Source organism: Desmodus rotundus, chromosome 8 (assembly GCF_022682495.2).
Source record: "Desmodus rotundus isolate HL8 chromosome 8, HLdesRot8A.1, whole genome shotgun sequence".
NCBI lineage: Eukaryota > Metazoa > Chordata > Mammalia > Chiroptera > Phyllostomidae > Desmodus > Desmodus rotundus.
In genome coordinates, this window is record NC_071394.1 from 106,397,844 (window position 1) to 106,418,799 (window position 20,956).

The following is a 20,956-nucleotide window of genomic DNA, read 5'->3' on the forward strand; positions in this document are numbered from 1 at the left end:
CCACATGACAACATACAATGTATCTCAAGTTCTAATGCCTAACAGACAATGACCACAAAAGGAATGACCTTGAACAATACTTCATAACATTTGTTCTTCAAAATGAGTAAATTAATTTAAATTTTAAAAACTTATTCACTTGGCTTAATAGGCAAAATGAAAACAAACAACAACAAAGAATACATGTAAACTTCCATTCAGCTTCAGACAGTGGTTAACCAAGGCTCAAACCATGTATCATGAAGTGGTAGGAAAGGCAACATGCTTTAGTACAACATTCTTTTACCTCCAAAGCCAATTGCTGCACTTGACCAGCTCCATGGACTCGAAGAAGAGAAAATATTAATTTAAAGTGCCCAATGCATTCACTTTCAGAGCCTAGGGAATAAGAATAAAATGTTCATTTTTTATTTCCTAGAAACGTCCTAAATTGCAAACCTTCAGAAAACCAGCACTCACTGTTGTTTACTGTCACCTTTGTTCAGTATGTGTGACAGGAGGTGAGTGAAGTATTTCTAAGCAGCAGTGTATCTTAGGCAGAGTAAGCTATTAGAGTTTCTTGTGTTTGTTCTGTTTTCATTTCCATCCCCACCCTTAGCCTCAGGCTAGAAACAAGAAATTTATCAACTATAACTCAAAATTAAAAGGTGTAAGGTGGTAACTATACTCTTTATCTCTAGAGCTTAGAGCTGCGACCCCCCTCACTGCATCCTGGCCTAACTATGTTTTGGGAAAATGTGAAGTCATTTGGATTTTAGTAAGACTGGGTTAGAACTCTGCCACTTGAGAACTACATTACAAACAACTGATAGGCATATTTAAAGGCTCCTTGTGAAAATATGGAAAATTGAATGGCATTTCCATGCCTACCCACCTTAAACCCCAATCCCACACATTCACTACCACTTTGTTGCCAATAAAACAAAAACATTAAACATTCAGATTTTGTTCAACATGTATTTCCTTTCACTTTATGGTAGTAAAACATATAGTACAACTTGTAATCTTTTGAGGCCTCATAAGATAATTTACCACAATCCCTCGACTTAAAGGATCTGAAAATATTCTGTAAATATTCTAAAATATTCTAGAAACTTTAAATTCACTTTTAAACCACTTCTTAATAGGTAAGAATTACCATAAATACATTGATGTCACATAAACCATGCTTCTGAATTACAAGTGAACCGGTGATCCTAATACATAAAATTTATACCTGCTACCAAAATGTCATCTCTGTGCAAGTCCTCCCTCAATGTTAGTAAGTTCCAAATCAGTAACTCGCTCTGCTGCAATCACTTTGTACCTAACACACCACTAGTAACGTTCTACTATGCCAGCTCCAAACAATAAAAAAATAGTTTTCTTCAGATTTTATAACACTGCCTTTAATAACATCCCAATCAATGTATACCTTGAAAATGACTAATTTTCCTAACAACACTTAATTACTGCTGTTTTACTTGAATAATTTGTTGGCAATAAACAAAAAGTCAGAATTTAACAGTACTATAATATATACTGAAAAGAGCAAAAAAGTACCTGAAAGATAATTGTTAAAAGTCACTGAAATTCAATTCACACTGTTTTAGGTTTTATATTCTCTATTTGTTATCACAGCTAGACCTGGAAGGAACATTCAGATTTTCACTCGTCTAGCTCCCCTGGAGTCAAGTAGAGTGGTAATGTTTTTGGAAATGTCCTCTTAAAGATGTTAAAAATAAAAATTCTCACACTTTCATTATTTCAAATTTTATATACCAAACTTTAGGCAGTTTTTGAAAAATATGAGTGCCCAGTCCTGACCAGTGTGGCTCAGCTGACTGGGCGTCATCCTGCAAAGCAAAAGGTCAAGACACATGCCTGGGTTTCGCGTTTGGTCCCTGGTCCAGGCACCTGTGAAAGGCCGATCAGTGTTTCTCTCTCACATGGATGTTTCTTTCCCTCTCTTTCTCCCTCCCTTCCCCTTGCTCTAAAAGTAAATAATTTAAAAAGACTAACAGAAGAAAATACTTTAAAAAAATGAGTGTCCACATGACATGGCATTTAGATCATCTAATAGACCTAAGTTAAGCACTCATACTTGGTATATCAGCTATGTCACCAATTTGAAATTTTATACTGTCGAGTTATTCTGCCCTCCAACCCACTGAGATTCGTATAAACATGGTGCACTGATCTCTCTGTCCAGCCTGCTGTTTACAGGTAAAAATGTTATGGGGTCAATTCCTCTTAATGTTATACCAAACACAGCATTATAACCCAGTATTTTTCCCTGATAATACTGAGAAGTGGAATTTGGGGGCCCTCTATTGTAAAAACCTTACAGATCAAGGGTACAGTCACACACCTGGGTTGTATTTTATGACGTTCCTCAGAGCCTCCAAAGCCATTTCCACTCTCGGCAAGCGGTCTCCATGCTGCTCTGACTCCACTTTCGCAGCATGTGTGATGGCCATGAACGTGTGAAGATACTGCGCCTGGGAGCCTATGTAATCCAAGAGACTCGCAGCAAACGCTTTTGGAACCTAAGTAGAGTAGAAAAATATTTAAAGACATGTGTGCCCTCAGAAATAACTTATAACAAAGACTCCAGAGCAAAAAACGAACAACAAAAAAATGGGCGGGGGGAAAAACCCAGTTGCATTATGAGGTATCTCTCAGCATTTTCTGTCCCATTACATTAGAGATCAGATACACTCCCATCAGTACTTTATTATAACAACTCTCAGATTAGTGTCTCTTCTCTTTGCCAATAGAAGTAATTGATAACATTAAATGTAACTTCTATAATTTGGTTATATTTAAAAACTATATATACTTAGAATATAAACTCAAAGGACAGTTTTCAAAGAAACTTTACAAATCACTGAATTCATTCTGCTTAACAGATAAATAATATACATTATGGTTTAGTAAATTCCTTTTTTGCAAAGGGTAAAGTCTAAAACAAAGCTTCACTTCTTCTCTCCTTATAGATCAATCACCAAATCCTCCTTGCCACCCTCGCAAAAAACAAACAAAAAACCATACAACAAAATATTCCTACACGATCCCCAAGCACTAAGAAAAAAACAAAACTCCTCATTTGCTCCTGGAAGTGACTGGGGATCATCACAAGAGATGAGCTGGTGTGACCCCCTATTTTCTTAAAAAAATTTTTATTTTCCACATGTATTTTCTTATTTTCTTTTAATAATCGGCCAGAGCAGGACTTCTATATGGTGATGTGACATTCTACAGAGTGGAATTGAGTGTGTAAAATGGCCTGGCACGTCCATAAATTGAGACATATATACATGACACAGTGCATAACATAAAAAAATAGCTGGGCAAGGAATAACTTCTTATAAATGAACCCACAAACTTAAATTCTTCAACATTCAAAATAAAGAGGCTCATAAGTTATCAATGGTCACCCCATCCCACACCAGGGTGGTATACAAGCATTTGGCAAAGAACAGGAATTACTTCAATGTATACAGTGTGATAAACTAGTAGCTTTCAATAACAAATAGGCAAAAGTATCAGACAAAACTAAAAGTAGACGGCTTACCTCTAGCTGGAAAGTAGGGACTTCATTATACACCCGGACAAAAATCTCACCTACTATAAGTTCTTTGGCATGATCACTATAGACAAATTCTGATCCGTAAGTTTTGTCACAATCACCCTTTTTAAAAAAGAAAATAAACTGTTAGATAGCAATCAGAATCATTAGTGTCTGGTTTATAAAAATCTACCCATATTCAGCTTAACAACTTAACAGACAAGTAACTTAAAAGACCCATTCATTTTCCAAAGGGAGAAAAAAAATGTGGTGGGATAAACATACAGCACTCATTACAAGTGGAATAGGCATGAAACTGTTATTTCTAGTCTAAAGATGACTATTATAACTCATTTGGAAGTTTCAAAAGGTCACAGAGGTTAGCCAAAGAAGCGCCTTGGCGCTAGTGCTCATAAGCAAGTGTGACACATGGCTCTTCTCACTCCACGCAGCAGACATTGGGCCTAGTCAGATGTGGGGCGACAGAGCTAAGAAATGAACATATTTGGACTGGCTTCTAAAAGTAATATATTAAATAAAGTGCCGGAAAACAGAGTCTCTGAATAAATAGGTTGACAAAATCTCAAGACAAGCTTCTATTTCATGAAAAAGGAAATGAGAGAAAAGAGGAACAGGAGGGAAAAAAAAGTCCCAATGAATACAGTTTAGGTTGGACTAAAATAATATGTAAAAGTATAAGATAAACTGTAAAGTGCTAAAGAAAGAGATGTTGTTTTCAAAGATTTTACTTATTTATTTTCAGAGAGCGAGGGAGAAAGAGGAAGAGAGGGATAGAAACAGCAATGTGAGAGGGAAACACTGATCTGTCACATGCACCCTGACCAAAGACCTAACCCACAACCCAGGCAAGTGTCCTGGGAATCGAACCAGCAACCTTTCATTTTGCAGAATGATACCCAATCAACTGAACCACACCGGTCAGGGAGAGAAGATGCTGTATGTCTCTTCTGGTAAAACAATGGATGATACATAGAAATTCAAGACCAATTTTCCCCAGCTTTGCAATTCTCAAAACTTCCATCTATATAGAGTTCTGTATGACTATCATACAATAAGTTCAAAAAACAAACGTCGAATAATTGAGGGTGTAACAGGAATGGTTACTCTTTAACAAATACCGAATTAACAAGCAGAATTATCATTTAAACCACCAAGACTCAACTGTCTAGTGTGCCCATTACCCAGGCTTTCTCCTGATCGCCCATCCTACTGTTTGTTGTTGTTTTAATGGTTTAACAGCTTCCCCACTGGAAGCTGTCAGGTTAGCAGAAATCATTCAATTCTGATACCAAAAAGCAACTTTGATTTACTGGGGAAAAGAGGCGGAGGAGAACAACTAAAGGAGGGCTTCTGGATATAAAAACTGGTTAAAATAGAAGACAGCTATATGTATGTAAGTGGTTACAAAAACAACCAAAAACTCCTAATGTATTTAAGTACAATAAGAAGTGTTCTTATATGGACCAAATAATAGGTGGCAAAAAGCTATAGGCTTGATTAACACCAAATGCAGACAGAGACTTCTGTTTTGTCAATATTAAGTTACATTTCCAGAGATTCCATCAGAGTAAGTCACCCAAGAAACTTGTAATACAATAACATACTTTTTTAATCATGCTTTCCTGTTGAGATTCAAGAAATTCAAGTAGTTCTGCCCTTGTTGAATTGTTCCATATCAAATAGGGGTTCTCTGTGTTGCTGTTAAGCATCTTCAAAATCTAGGGAACAATGTAAGTTTTATAACATTTAGAACAAACACTGAAGTTATCATTTATTAAAATTGTCTGTTACAGTCGGTAATAGGCACCTTAGGTATAATGGAGCTCAATAGTAAGGATCTCAATAATTCTAACAAGTTTGATAATGTCCATTTGCAGCTGAGACAAATCAAGGCTGAAAGAAGGCAAATTATTTGCCCCAGGTCTCACAATCTTTAAGTGGTGAAAATGGGATTCAAATTTGAATGTTTCACTTCACACTGTTTTTAATTTTTTTAAAAATTGATTTTAGAGAAGCAGAGGAAGAGAGGGAGAAAGGGGAGAGAGACAAACAGACAGACACTGATTTGTTGTTCCACTTATTTATGCATTCATTGGTTGATTCTTGTAGACGCCCTGACCAGGGATCAAACCCTGGTGTATCAGGACGATGCTCTGACCAACTGGGCTACCTGGCCAGGGCCCGACTTCACATTCTTAACATTGGCTCTGCTTTGGTGAAATTTACACAAGATATTTTGTGTTAAAGCAAATAATAAACAGTAAACATAACCTTAAGAGAAACCACATTGCCTTTATACACATATATTTGAAAACAAAATCTAAGTCTTTATGAAACATACTCCTAGGAAGGGAAATAAAATGTATGGGCAGAGAGTCAGTTCCAGTTTTGCTGGCCAAGCCCTAATTCTCAAAAGCAGTAAGCAGTTTCGCAGACAGAGCTTACGACTGCTCCCCTGTCCAGTGTGCTCCCCCCTGGCTCGCTCTCCTCGATGGTAAATATGCATGTCTACTCTTAACTCTCCTTTACATGTTTTAGTAAAAAACGTTTTCATTTGCAGAGCTCTATGTGAGGAGGAAAGCAGTATGTTATTACCTCCATCGTACAAAAAGACATCCAAATCCTGTTTTCAAAATGTTAAATGACTGGAAAAATATATCATTAGGAAAACAGTAGAACTTTGAGAACTAGCAGCTTAAAATAAGCATTTAATAAATCCAGATGGCGTTCAGGCTAAGATTTTGAAATGCTACTGTTTTTTTGTTTGCTTTTTTTCCCTGTAGTAGTTAATTAACAACTTGCTAGTATTTCTGGAAAGAACACTTCCAGTAAGCAAAACTTATCACTTTAGAAAACACAAAGTCCAGAAAAAGAATGAAGACCCTGAGTGACATCCAAAGCCCCCCTCTGCTGTCCAGGGGCACCAGAAAGCAATGCCCGGCACTAACACACAGACCTGATCAGACGGATTCAATAACAGATAAGCCGCTTGTAAATTCTAAAAATACAATCTAAGGCTTCAGAGTAGTCTATTTAATGGATTTCGGTAGGTTTAACTCTCTAAAGAGGCCAAAGAAGTTGGGAGACCTGCCAAGGTCATACTTATTTTTGTCCTTAATGTATGTGTGTGTATGTTTGTATTTACTTTCAGGGTTTCAACCTTGCATCTAAGTAAGTTCTAGCTAAAGAAAAACAGCTAAAGATAGACTCTGGGTCTCCTGACCCCCAGTCCTCTGCACGACGTAACGCACCCTTCCAAGTCTGCTCTCCTGCCTGTCCCTTTGTGACTCGAGATCGGTTAAGAGAATTAGGGTGGCTCCAAAACTAAGGAATGTGAAGTTCATTTATATTTACAGAAAGACTGGGCTTACAGAGAGTGTATCATTAGCAACAATCCACAATAAAATAAATTTCTTGGTTGAGGGAATAAGCGTGTAAACATTTTCAAATTTTAGGTTTCCTACAGCAATATTCATCCAAATTCATCCAAACCCAGGCTACCTCTGAAGCACATACCTCTGTAGGACTGACCACGGCAAGTTTTCTAGCAATATAAGGTGTCAGCATGCCAGACAGACTTTTCCGGATGGTTGGATTTTCTGGGGTTGCTTGCTCTTCCGGCAGATACCCTCCAAGCCGACTAAGAGCACGGACACTCATTTTGGCAAGGCTGTTTGCTACTTCCTGTTTAAAAAAATTACGACATTAAAGTAGCTCTGTTATCTTACACAGGTAACCCAATGACTTTATGAACTCAAACTGTATGGAACATATTTAAGAAGCAGAGAGCAAACAACCAAGAAAGATACAAGAGCCCCAACACTGATGTTAAAGGGTTTATGCATTAGACCTTACTCTTTTGTTTATACAAAGGACCGTCAGCATCTATGAACTCATTTACACCAAAACAGAATCTTGTAGGTAACTGGAAGAAGCGCATTTTGGGGTTGGTTGGGGAATAGGGAATAGGCAGGAATATTTGACTGCTAAAGGCACACACTGACAATAATATGAATAATGAATGAGAGTAAATAGGGGACAGAGAAAAAAATGTGTGTAAAAATCAGGTAAGCACTCAAGTGTTTGAGGGAGCTAGTCCCAAAAGTACTGTTATATTCCCCTGTATTACAAAACTATAATTTTGCAATCACAAAGGTGACATTGAGTAATCAAGAAAAAAATTAAGTCATTCCCAGCATTTGCTACTACAAATTCTCTTGTCTTGAATCCTTCCGGCATAAGTGGTTAGGATAAAAAAAAAAAGTTTGGGGGCTTAAAGAGCAATAAACTTAGTTATCTCATGAAACAGTTTATGCCTTGGGGATTCTGGAGAGCTGAAGCTTTGCTTCACACAAACCTATGGTTTGGGTTCAAATTCAATCTTAAAGCAGTATTAAAGTTACCTGCTGGTTGGTTTCTTCACTTTTCTGAATGCCACTCTCTTCTAGTGTGTAGTCGTAATTAAACAGATAACCAAGCATATGCCACAGGATTCCAGCCTGAAATAGGTGTGTCTGTAGCCAGAAATCCACAGCAAAAGAACTGACACACTCAACCCCAAGGGCGGCCACCCGTGGAATACTCTGAGAGAATGAGAATTATGACATGAGTTAAAAGAAGCTCCTAAGAGAAACTGGATGCATGTCCAGCTGGTTATTTTATAATGCGAAATATTTACCTCCTCTTATATTTTCATTTTCAATTTAAATCTGAATCCTACATGCTTCAAAGCCTAAAATTAAAAGTGACCCTGTGACAAAACAGAGTTGCTATCTTTGAGGCTAGTGTGCAAAGACTTGGTACCAGTTTTCTTCATTTCACTTCTTGAATTTTCAATTTTTTGAAATAGTGACAAGGCATTAACAGCAACTCACATGCCAGTGTACTTAAGTGTATTACTATCTTTAGTGCGGGTGTACAAATCTACTTCTTTAGATGAGAGCTTCTTCTTACTAAATACTTCTAAGGACACTGGGTAAACATAGCTGAGGACGCGTTTTCACCAGGTCCCTTACCCCCGGATAGCTTAGTCTGGATCAGCACCCCGACCCTCTTCTCTTCCAATACAACTCTCGCTCTGCCTGTCACGCTCGCTCTCAGGTCCGTGAAGACTCTCCCACGAGGCAGTGACTTGCCTGGTTTCAGGTTTTGTGTGGGGTCCTTTCCTTTCAGTAGCTGTAGTCAGGCTAGTCTTCTCCCTTTCGTCTAATGTTCAGATGAGACCCATTTCTCTTTAGATGTGTCACTCTAGTCTCACTCTTTGTGGGTCAGTTTAGGAACAAAAGCCTTCATTTACAACAAGGCTTCCAGGACAAATGCTATTAAAGATCCAAATAATTAACTTAAAAATAATTTGGGAAAAACAACTTGTTTATAAATTGGAGATTGGCTACTTGACAAGAAAACTCATTGCTGACTATCCAGAAAGCATGAAAGACGAACTCTCTACCTTGCCGAAATACAGCACCCGGCAGAGATCCTTGATGATGTCAGGCATTTCTGTGATCTTCTCTCGGCATTCTTCAAACTGCGCGGCCACGCTATAGCATTTGCTTATGTGCCCACACACCTGCAGACACACCAGCGGGGGTGGGGGTGGGGGGAGTCACATGTGCATTCCTTAAGACAGTGGAAGTCAAATCAGCAGAGATTTGTGACTAATGCTCAACAGTATATATAATGCTCCAACATTAAACAGATTATTTCTATTAAATCGCTGGTACTTCTGGTTCAGGTTTCCTGTAGATGAAGGCTGGCACATCATGGCCACTACGGAACATGGGCCAAATCGACCACGGCTTGTCATTATACAACCAGGGAGCTAAGAATGGTTTTTACATTTTTAAAGAATTATTAAAAAAACAAAACCACACCACAAAAATATTCAACAGAGATTGTATGTAGCCTAAAAGCCTCAAATGTTTACTCTCTGGACCTTTATTAAAACCTTTGCTGACCTCTGGATTAAAATATTTTTGTCCAGCTTATTAACACTGTAGAATAATAATTCTATTTATGCACTACATTTCAAAGTAGAAGATGAAACTCAAAAAGCCTGTACTCAATTGTTTTATACGTGCATTCTAAATTTTGCTGACATAAGCAAAGCGCCACAAAAAAGGTGCATTCTACAATGATCCTAATGAATTCTTGATGGATTTCCCATCAAAGAATTCAACTATTATAACCGTTAACAGAAAGCAAGGCAATTAAAATATTAGGGATAGGGGAGGGAAGCAGAAAAGGAAGTCAGAGGAGTAGGTGGAAGATAGGTGAAATAAGAATGGCAAAACAGCAAATATTCGAAACCGGGTAATGGGGACGTAAGGGTTCATTATACTATTCTGTACTTTAAGAAAATAAAAAGCCAACAGATCACAAGTGATTTAGTGCAGTGGTTCTTAAAGTATGATACACAGACCATCATTATCACCCGAGAATCTGAGTAACCGAGTATTTTCTCAGGCTCCCACCCCAGACCCACTGAATCAGAAACCCTGTGGGCAGGGTAGGTGATGCTCAGAAACTATGGTTGAATGAGCCCTCTGAGTGGTTTTCAGAGATGGTAAAGTCTTAAACACAGGCATAGTGTAATTTTCTTGGAACCATATGTTTCAGCCTCACCTGTACTGACATGTCACTTGGTTTACTAGAACGATTCAACACAGCCACACAGCGACTAAACGCCTCTTGCAACACCTGCAGAGAAAGAAGCCAGCCATTAAGCTCCCATTCTACTTGAAGACTGAAAAGCCTTTTCTGGGAGAAATAAATATGAATAACCTTTCAGTATTAGATGCTTGGTAAGCGAATGTTTGCTCAATTAACATCTGTTAAACAAATAACAAAGGACTCTTAAAAGTTTCTTTTTAAATGGTCTCAATAAGATACTTTATAAACAATATTCAGCTCACCAATTTTGAATCCAATACTCTCCAGTACACATTATGAAATAAAGCTCCATTTCTACCTTTAATTTTTACTAGAATATAGGGAATATAACATTGTTATCTGTTGGCATAAATTAAACAAACTGTATCAACTCCGTTTGTACTTCGCAAATTCTCTATTGCCAAGAGTCATACAATGTGCCTGAACTAGTGTGAAGGTAAACACAAAGGTCACTGCATGTTACCTCGATCCCATTTTCCCTTCTGAGCTCTTCAGCATTGAGGGCTGAGCAGTTGACAGTATGGAAAGCTAGCTCCACAGCAGCAGGTAACAAAGGTGACTCTTTTGAGAAAAGGAGGTCATCTGAAGTTTCCATTGTTATAGTCCTAATTAGCATGGGGTATCCTGCATATTTGTAAGGCTGTAAATCTGAAACAACAAAGGTCAGTGTTGGGAGAACAACAAACAAAACAAAAATTGACCATACCATGACTTTAAGTTAATTTTGACACTGCACTTATGTTGCCCTAAAAAAAAGGATAAAATACTCAACATCTTAAAGGTCTCCTAAATCTAGTTTATAAAAAGAAATTAAAACAAGTATAGATCCCTTGGACCTTTTCTAGAAAACTTGGTTTGGTTGATTCTCTAAAATGTTTCCACTAGTAAAAGAGTATTTTCTGGTATATTAACTGAATTTAGTGCGTAGTGGTTTCGACCCTCTGCAGAATATTTACTTTCTACACTGTCCCTGTGATCCTTGCAACTTTTCACCTGATCAGAGACAGCAGGACACAGCCAGCACTGTAGTAATCAGAGACCATAGTAACAACTGTGATGTTCGTGCTTTGTGAAAAGAGATAGTCAGAGACAACTGATTTAAATGAGAGTGAATATATATATTTTAAGATTTTATTTATTTTAGAGAGGGGAAGGGAGGGAGAAAGAGAGGGAGAGAAATATCAATGTGCAGTTGCTTCTCATGTGCCCCTTGTTGGGGACCTGGCCTGCAACCCAGGCATGTGCCCTGACTGGGAATCGAATCGGCGACCCTTTGGTTCACAGGCCAGCACTCAATCCACTGAGCCACATCAGCCAGGGCAAGAGTGAGTATTTTATATTCTACTTTCTGAATAGTAATTCTTTTTCTTTGTTTTCACCAATATCGTAAAATGAACATTCAAAAATACTGAATATAATTTGTTCTAGAAATACAAGATAGAAACAATCTATTAACTGTGTATTGTTGGCCAGTGGTTGGTTCCATGTGTTGGTAAATTTAAAAGTGAAAGCTGCAATGTACAGGCACCCAACTGCTCTGTTCTTTTCACTAACCTGTAAGGCAGGAATATGCAAATTACTGGCTGTGACTTTTTAAGTGCCTATATAATCCCTCTTGAAATCAACATAAAACTTTTACTTTTGACCAATAATCTGCCTTAAATTACCTCATTTTCAAAGTGGTTTTTTTTAAAGCCCGCTGTAACCAGTCCTAGTAACCCTAGTAACACATACATGTCTCTATGTGGTAAGAAAGAACAGTGAAGAAATTTTAAGCCTATCAGATTAGGTCTCCTATCTCAAAACTTACTGGGTATAAACCCCCCTGGAAAAAGTGTAAAACATATCCTGAGAAAAACATTCTGACCTTGAAGACAAATCAGTGATAAGCCACAAGTGCACCTTGTGGCTACTAGAGTTACTAGCCATTAAAAAAGAACTAATGGTTTGAAAAAGACACCTTTGAACTCCTTCTGATTAGCAATAAATGTCATATCACCAAATGCTTACAAATGTGTTCTGTTCACGTCATACTCAAAAGTGACACGGTCACTATTCTCTAACGAGCCCACCGCTAGATCCCCACGCTCTTCCCCCCAACATGTACATAAACTGCAACGCCACTTGTCTTCAATTACCCAACACTCCACGTGCTTATGTCGGATGCCCTGTCCTGCCTTCCTTTTCTCCCAGCATCGCCCTGCAGAGCAAATGGATCGCCTACCTGGCGCTGTGAGCCCAGTGCCAATGGACACCTGCCATGCTGAACCTAATCCACACCGCAAGGTCTTACAAGTTTTCAACACAGCCCTAGCTCTCTGGCTGCCACTGGCAGGGTTACTGCGAAAGGCTCGGCCAACATGCTGGAAATTCCCAATAACCCTGCACCCTGCCATCACAACTACTTAATCTGTAACAGTGTTTCTCAAACTGAGGGGTGTGATAGCTACCACAGGAAGTAAGCGGTGTGATAAGAAATATATGATCATTTGAAAAGACCAAAACAGTCTTGGCATTTGCAGCCTCTACAGGCATGGGGAGTCACGGCAGGCGCAGTATTTCACGCGTGAACTAGCACCGAATGACCCTTGAACCAAACACCGCCAGATCCATTTTAGATGTCATTTAATATGTTTGCTGCTAAATATCTGAACATAAAAATAGCCAAGTACCTCCACAGAATGGAAATGTCCTTCAAAAAGAAATAATGAAACCTTGCTGGAAATGCAAAATACTGCAAGACACAGGTAGGAAGTAGAAGGTATAAAATAACATTTTGGGCCTTCCTATAAAAACCTACTCTTTTGCTGTATCTAAATACAATTTCAAGAGCCTTTTGCAATAATCATTATAAATATATTAAAATATGCTACAGAAACAAGTAACATACTAGAATTTGCTGGAAGGTAAATTAAAATTCTAACACAACACATGCCTTACCTTCTTTATGACGGTTGAAGAGAATGCTCTGCGTTTTCAGAATTAAAATTATGTTCTCTGGATCTGGTCCGTCCACTATTTTTACTGATTTGGTACATAAAAATTCATATGCTTTATTTACTTTTTCAAACATATCCTGCATGTAACCGAAGATAATTTACTTTTAATATGGAACATCTCAAATCGCAACTAAAAGAGAACATACCTGGTTTATATTTTACCAATAACTTCTTTATATATATATATATATATTTTACATTAAGAAATTCATTCCAGCCCTGGCCGACGTGGCTCAGTTGGTTGGAGCAGCGTCCCCTAAATGAAGAGTTCACGGGTCTGATTCCCAGTCAGGGCACACGCCTAGGTTGTGCATGCCTGGGCCGCCAGTTGAGTCCCTGTTCAGGTGCTTATGAGAGGCAACTGATGGATGTTTCTCTCCTCTCCCTCCCTCCATTCCCCTCTCTCTAAAGTCAGTAAGGATGTCCTCAGGTAAGGACAAAAATAAATAAATTGTTTTAAAAAAGAAATTCATTCCAACTGTAATTTAGCTGGTATACTTTTAAGGTGAAACTTTCCCCCCTCAATAGCTATTCGATGATTTCAATACCATTTACTGAAAATGACTTCCACACTGGTTTATACCATACATATTATATTTAATTGCTATACACTAGAGATAGTTTGAGCTATTATTAAAACAATGATGATAAGAGTTTCACTGAGTACTATGGCAGGCCCTGTGCTAAGTGCTTTACAAACATTACCTCTTTTAATCCTCCAAACAGCCATGTGAAGTATGCATTATTATCCTCATTTTTCAGAAGACATTAAATTCCTTGTCCTAGAGTCAGAGTCAGCTGGTGACACGGCTAAGACGCCCAGACCTAATTCCTAAAACCATGCTCCTACACTACTACACTATCTCATGTTCCTGGATCTGTATGTTGATTCCTGAGCCAGTGTCACATGTGCTGTCGCAGCTTTACAGAATATTGTAACATCTGGTAGGTTAAGTCTAGCAATTTAATGCTGATTCCAAATTTCTTCCTATCTTGATTGTTCTCTCTCCCAGATGAATCTGAATTGCTAAAATTTTCTCAAAACTGTCCTAAGCTTTTGATCTAAAATGCCCTAAGTACGTAGAAGTGGCATCTTTTCAATGCTGTCTTCCCATTCAGGAACACTGTCTGCCTCTAAAAACAACAATGAATTGGAAATTACTACAAGTTACTAAAAATAAGACTATCAACCCTAGTTTTAATGGTTCTTATCTGATTTCATGTTTCACAAATTGGTATTTTAATAGTAAGCTGGAAGAAGCAGTATTAGGGAATGCTGGCAGCAGATGACTTTGAGTTTGAACCAAAATTTCTATTTTTTCAGTTAGATATGAAACCAGATGTCATTAGAAAAAAAAATTACACAAAGCAATCTGGATGGCAATGGCATCATCTACAAATGAATCAAATTCAACCACAAACCTAACTTTTAACTAGTTACGTGAATGCCAATTAGAGTTAATTCTCAAACAGGCATGGGCGAGGGGAAAGAATGAAATCTCTAAGTTACTGGTCTCCGGGCCAGTCTTTGTGGTAAACTGGGGAGGACCCACGGGCTAGAAGATAAACACACCCTGGGCACACACCGTGAGGCAGGTGCTGGCACAGAGGGTGAGCTTATCCGACTGCTGTCTGCAATGGCAGTACAGTAAAACGAGGCCGACCCAAAGCCCTAGTTCCAAAGGCAGTACCTACCCTTCCTTCTGGATTCTTATCAGGATGGTACTTTTGTGCCAGTCTGAAGTAAGCTTTTCTAATCTTGCTCTCATCATGCCTGTCAAATAGGAAAATTATTTTATGAATACAGTAAGGTACAAGAAAAATATTTACATAATCATCAAAAATGATATTGTAAGAACCTAACGTTATTGTATATGATCATAAGGTGTCAAATTAAACTCAGTTAAATTTAAGTTTATCCTTTATGTTATCTTTACATATTAAAAATAAAACCTAAATTTTTCCTATGCAAGGTTATCATTCACTTTCAATTACAAAATAATATTTTGGGTTTGAAGAACTAAGAAATTACTTACAAAGTAAGTTTCCAAAATACCATTCTGAACTCTATAATTCTAAGTTAGTTTAACCATAGAAATTCAGTCTAGGGCCCCAGCTGGTGTGGCTCAGTGGATTGAGCACCGGCCTGCAAACCAAAGAGTTGCTGGTTTGATTCCCAGTCAGGGCACATGCCTGGGTTGCCTGCCAGGTCCCCAGTAGGGGGTGTGCGAGAGACAACCACAACACACTGATCTTTCTCTCCCTATCTTTCTCCCTCCCTTCCCCTCTCTCTAAAAATAAAGAAAGAAAGAAAAAAAAGAAATTCAGTCTATACTTAAGAAAATGCTTTTTTAAGGAAATGTATTTTAAACTCTATTTTCTCTAAAACATCTATTCTACTATAAAACCTCACTGATAAAGTGAATCTGCAATCTTTCCTCAGCACCTGTCATTCAGTGTCTCAGGCACAATTCCATGAAATCTCTTCCTCATGCATAACACAAACTGCACGAGGAAGGGGGAACACAACACTGAAAACGACTCACGGTCCCTGTCCTTGAGGGAGATTAAGCACTTCATAAGCATCATCTATTGACATTGTAGGTGGCTTCTTTTCTACTTCCTTCTTCCAGGCCTCAAGGGTATCTTTTAGAAGCTTAACCTTGAAGACAGAGAATTAAAATTTGTGTCTATTAAAATAAAACTACTTCAGAATATAATTTGTAAGCTATAGAATTCTTGTGCTATCCAATTGACATTTCAAGGCTATCCAATTAGCAGTTTTCTGAAATACAAATAACCAAAATCGACCTTCTTACACTGTTGAAGTTAGGTAGCAAAGTATCTGCTGCAGGGCTATATTCTTCTATTTTTAAAGTGACACCTGTTAAACACACATTCAGAAAGCACAGAAAATACCGTGGTGAGAAAGCAAGCACTGCACGGCAGTGCACCTCTCACAGTGCTCCCACACCGCCGCTGGTACACAGGCGCTCAAACAAGTGTAAGGAAGTGTGAGCACAAGGAAGCGTGGGTAGCAGCTGCGAAGAGAGCTAACATTTAGTGCACGCCTAAATGCCAGATGCAGATCTCATTCTTATATAAACTCTCAACAGTACATCAAAACATTGAGATTTTGAGAGATAGATACATGATTCCCAGTGAGTAAGTGACAAAGCTGGATTCAAATTTAGGTGACTAAAAAGCCCACACTTTTTCGATGATCTCATGTTGAATCCAAAAATGTCGCAGACTCTGCCTGCATCCATTTGGTCAGAGCGCTGTAAAGAGGCAGTGACTGGTGGCACAAACGGCAACTGTTCTGAAACCTTTGGATGGTAAGGATCATGGTCACCCTCTGTCTGCTACAGTAGCAGTCCAACTGTGGGCTCCCAGGTCCACTTCATTCCAGGCTTCCAGCAGATCCAAAGGCTCAAGTTGGAAAGGTCCCAAGGGCACTGTGGGTGGGCGGGCGGGCAGGCAGTAGACACTACTATACCAATAAGCAGGTCACACTCACTGCCGAGTATGTGTGCCAGGAACTGCTATGCTCTTTCACGTGAATTCTCAGCTAATCTCCCTAACTACCACACGAGACAGCTGCTGTTGTAAGGAGTACTAGTACTATTACCACAACAGAGGTTTAGAGAAGTCAAGCAATGCACCAAATGTTACACAACGGTCAAAATGAGACTCAATCCCACACTGCCTAACTCCAACGTTTGTGAGCTTAACCAATCTGCTATAAAGACAAGCTTCCACCAAGCTATTATAGCATACAATTGTACTATATATATGAAATTAAGTTTGTTTTTCTCGCAGAAGATCAAGATTGTAAAATTCCTAATACCCCCTCAAAAATTATCATTCGGTTTGGTATGTACACCCAAATATACTGAACTATACTTGGAGCTGTACAGTGCTTAAAGTCAGAGGGAATACTTAAGGAAACTACCATCCTTCTCATCACAGAAGAAGGAAATACCCAGAAGTGATTAGAGGTTATTTTTATATTTTAAGAAGGCATAAATTAATCTGCTAACTTACCGGGTCTTTAATTGGCCAATCTGGAAATCGGAGTGTATCACAAAGTTGTTTGAGGTAATAAATATTACAAAATAGTTCATTTTCTAGTTGTGGATAGCTGATAACTGGGATGGGGCAATACTGATAAAGTGCTCTCGTGTTACTCTGAAGACGAGGGGTGAAATCAGCAAGATGAGCTGCAATCTTCTCTATCATGAGGCGCCTACAATTATAAAAATCTCCAAGCATTATGAAGGGATCATTTGATTTTAAAGAAAAGGTTAAGACAGGTAATCATGCAAGATAATTACACAGGTCTTCTTTAGGGTAACTCAAATTATTTAGAATACCCTGAGAATGTTACTCACTATGTAAAGTAACTTAACTTTACTTACTAAGTTACTATGTAACTTACTACGTAAAAACTCTCAATGGAGACCACGGAGAAAAAGGCTGATATTACCAGTCCTTCCTATTGAAAAAAATCAGTCATGAGATGGTCAAATGGTATGAAATTTGCATGCAGCCCATGGGCACAGCCAGGGGACTCAAACTAGCTATCACCCCAAGGAAGCTTACTGCATGATATTTATTTTAGGTAATTTACCACAAGCTGGGATCTAGCCCTCATTTAAGCAGAAATCTGATGTGATCAGCATGCAAAGAACTATATCTTTTGGATGGGGGAAGCATATTAATCTAATCAATCTCAGGAGAAAAATATTATATAGAAAAACGGTTGTAAGCGTTTCCATATACCTATACATTTTTTACCAATGAAAAATATGACTATCATACAGAATATATTCAAACTGGCGGCCAGCACATCCCAAGCCTATCAGTCAACCTATCAGAGAATCCAAATGAAAACCCTCAGTGAAGTCAGCCAAAGGAGAGTGAATGACTGACTCAGAAGATCGACTTCCGTCATCCAGCTGAGAGGACAGCGGGTTCTCCACAGAGGTGGCCTTGACACGGGAACTAACCAGTGCCAAATCTGTCCTGTACAGAGCCTGTCTGAACACTGACATCTGCTTCTGGGCCTCTCCTTTTCTTGGTTTCCACAGGCTTTTCCTATGGCATTCTCCTCCTAGTAGGGACATTTGTTAGGAATGTTAACCTCTAGGTTAAGGTCAAAATGTTCTGGCTATGGAACACTCATTCTAAAATGATTTTGGGTATCTGTGGTCAGGTCCATTTTCTGTGGGCATAGTTTTTAATCAGAGGACTACAGTTCTATTTCCAAATACCCAAGAGGTATGTCTTGATTTTATCTCCATATGTTCCATAAATATGTTAGTCCTTTGCCTAAAATGTTACCAGTTCTACAAACTGACTTAAGAAGCAGCAGTGATAGCAGTGTCTACTTTATATAAAGCCCCACTAAGGTCACAGAAATCTTGTCAAATCATGTCAGAACTGAAAAAAGCCTATTGCTTTGTCACTTGATTCGGCACCAATGACTACTGTAGCTTTAGATTTTTCAACCAGTAAAAGCAGTTCTTTTGATGAAACAAACCAGATAGCAAGAGGCAAAGATTCTGAATATGAAATACAGTCAGCTGGCTACTCACCTCATTTCACTGCTCCAGATTGCTTCTGGAGTGTCAAATTCTCCAAGAAAAATCTCAGAAAACTTTTCAGACTCATAATTTTCTAAGTAACAAACCATTGCTTCTGGTAGGATATGCCCAAGTATACTTCTTTGAAAAATATCTTGTCCTTTTGTCTTTAAAACAACAACAAAAAAAATGTAGTCAGAAACACTAAAGCTATCTTTCAATTTTCCAGTGAGCATTTAAGAAAAGACAACTGGAACAAACTGTTTTTGTGCTTTGGAAATTTAGACAGAAACATGGCAAAATGTGAAGTGAAAGGTTTATGGTATAAAACCGGTTTGGCAAGTGCTCCAAGGAGGAACTAACACCCTCCAGCCCAGCAGCAGCCTTAACCTCCTCAGGGCTGGGGCTGCCAACTGGCCTTTGACCCTGTAAAACAGTAATGGACAAACCAAGGACGACATGGAAAAGATTTTCATCAATTATTCTGTATTACATTGTTGGCTACATGGAAAAGATTTACATCAATTATTCTGTATTACATTGTTGGCTGCAGTTCCTACCTGAACCTGCTTCTATTTTCAAAATCAAATCAGTCCAGAAAATCAAGATCTTAAAGACTCTATCCTCAAGAAGGAGTCTTGTTTGTTTGGCTAGGATTCAGATGGAGAATTTCTATTCAAGTAAGTAAAATTAACTGTACTAAAAACCCCATATTCTCTGGCTGGCCAAATGGAGTCAGGGTAATGATCACACTTAATCATAATAAATACTTAAACTCATTTCTTTACCTGATGGAAATAAAACCCTAAAGACACTAACTACTTCTCTTATTTCCTTCTAGGCAAATGGAGGATGTTTTATTTCTCTAGGATCATCAGATCCTATGAGAACATTTTCAGCATATTATGCTTTACCATTTCAAGAAAGGTAAAAACACAATTGAAATGCAAAACAAAAACTGTGCAATGGATGGAGGAGGTGCTGTGACTGACTGAATGTGTCAAAAATGGTTTGTGAAGTTTCGCGCTGGAGATTTCTGGCTGGATGGTACTCCACGATCAGGTAGACCAGCTGAAATATTGACAGCGATCAAACTGAGTCATTAATTGAGAACAATCAATGTTGTACCATGTGGGAGATAACTGACATACTCAAAATATCCAAATCAATAAAGTTACTGGTAAAAACAAAAATTTTGCCTTTTATGGAAAAAAACTAAACAGTCTTTTTGACCAGTCCAATATATAATTTCTCATACAAAATTTGAAAAAAAGATTACATATGCATAACTGCACACACAAAAAGGAAAAAAAATGCCCAAAATGATTAATACTACATTAAAGTGGCAGCATTAAAAGCAATTTTTAAACTCTTTTATAGTCTCATTTTCTCTTTATATAAAGCTATGAAAATTATACTATCACAGCCATCTCTTTAATATTATTGGACAGAGACTGTTTTCTAATGCTTCACTGGCTGCTCTACAAAACATGCAATTTAATCTAGTGTCAAGGTGGTATAACATTCCCTGCTTAGTCTCCTAAACAATGGTCTGCTTTGGGTTTACTATTCGGCTCTGAATAAAATCCGAAAATCAATGCTCCATGAAAACAGCCTAACAAAATTTGAAACACCCTTCAGTTATTTGTTGACAACAACTATCAAATGCATATACTAAGTTTCAGGTGGTCAAATCCACCAGAGTAAGTCTCATCTTTTTCTCAATTCCTACTTTTCCTTCTCAGTAAAATGGCAAGAACACTTGAAAGTAGCTAAAAAATTAAGTAGCTTCAAAAAAGAAACTTAGCAGTTCTGCCGTGTTGGAATCTGAACAAAAAGTAAGTTGAAGTCGTAATGAATGTTAGCTGATTATATGAGACCAGGTATAGAAGGAAATATTTACGAAAATTAATCCAAATGGTACGCAAAGGGAACAAGTTATATTCAAAGTGGTGTCAGGTTACAACCGACAGCTTCAATTTGAATATTAAATCTAATAGCAACGTTTATTTTCATTAACAAAACATTAGCTTGGACTTCCCATATGTAAGGTGCCACAAGGAAACATAAATGCCTAAAACAATCCCTGCCCTCAAGTGCTCACAGTCTAGTAAACAGACACAGCT

At 38.2% G+C, this 20,956-nt stretch overlaps 1 protein-coding gene across 2 annotated transcripts in view; it reads right to left on the reverse strand.

The window, feature by feature from the left end:
* The window catches only part of DNAJC13 (DnaJ heat shock protein family (Hsp40) member C13), a 106,805-nt gene that overhangs the window by 20,908 nt on the left and 64,941 nt on the right, over window positions 1-20,956 (reverse strand). For both annotated transcript variants that reach the window (XM_024566184.4, XM_053929387.2), the window contains 14 exons: window positions 18,843-18,997; window positions 17,290-17,491; window positions 15,789-15,904; window positions 14,938-15,016; window positions 13,184-13,319; window positions 10,707-10,891; window positions 10,196-10,270; window positions 9,021-9,140; window positions 7,975-8,154; window positions 7,088-7,255; window positions 5,176-5,289; window positions 3,557-3,673; window positions 2,351-2,528; window positions 287-378 (listed from right to left, as the gene is read on the reverse strand). In XM_024566184.4, coding sequence (XP_024421952.2) covers window positions 287-378; window positions 2,351-2,528; window positions 3,557-3,673; window positions 5,176-5,289; window positions 7,088-7,255; window positions 7,975-8,154; window positions 9,021-9,140; window positions 10,196-10,270; window positions 10,707-10,891; window positions 13,184-13,319; window positions 14,938-15,016; window positions 15,789-15,904; window positions 17,290-17,491; window positions 18,843-18,997 — 1,917 coding nt within the window. The remainder of the gene's footprint in view (window positions 1-286; window positions 379-2,350; window positions 2,529-3,556; window positions 3,674-5,175; window positions 5,290-7,087; window positions 7,256-7,974; window positions 8,155-9,020; window positions 9,141-10,195; window positions 10,271-10,706; window positions 10,892-13,183; window positions 13,320-14,937; window positions 15,017-15,788; window positions 15,905-17,289; window positions 17,492-18,842; window positions 18,998-20,956) is intronic.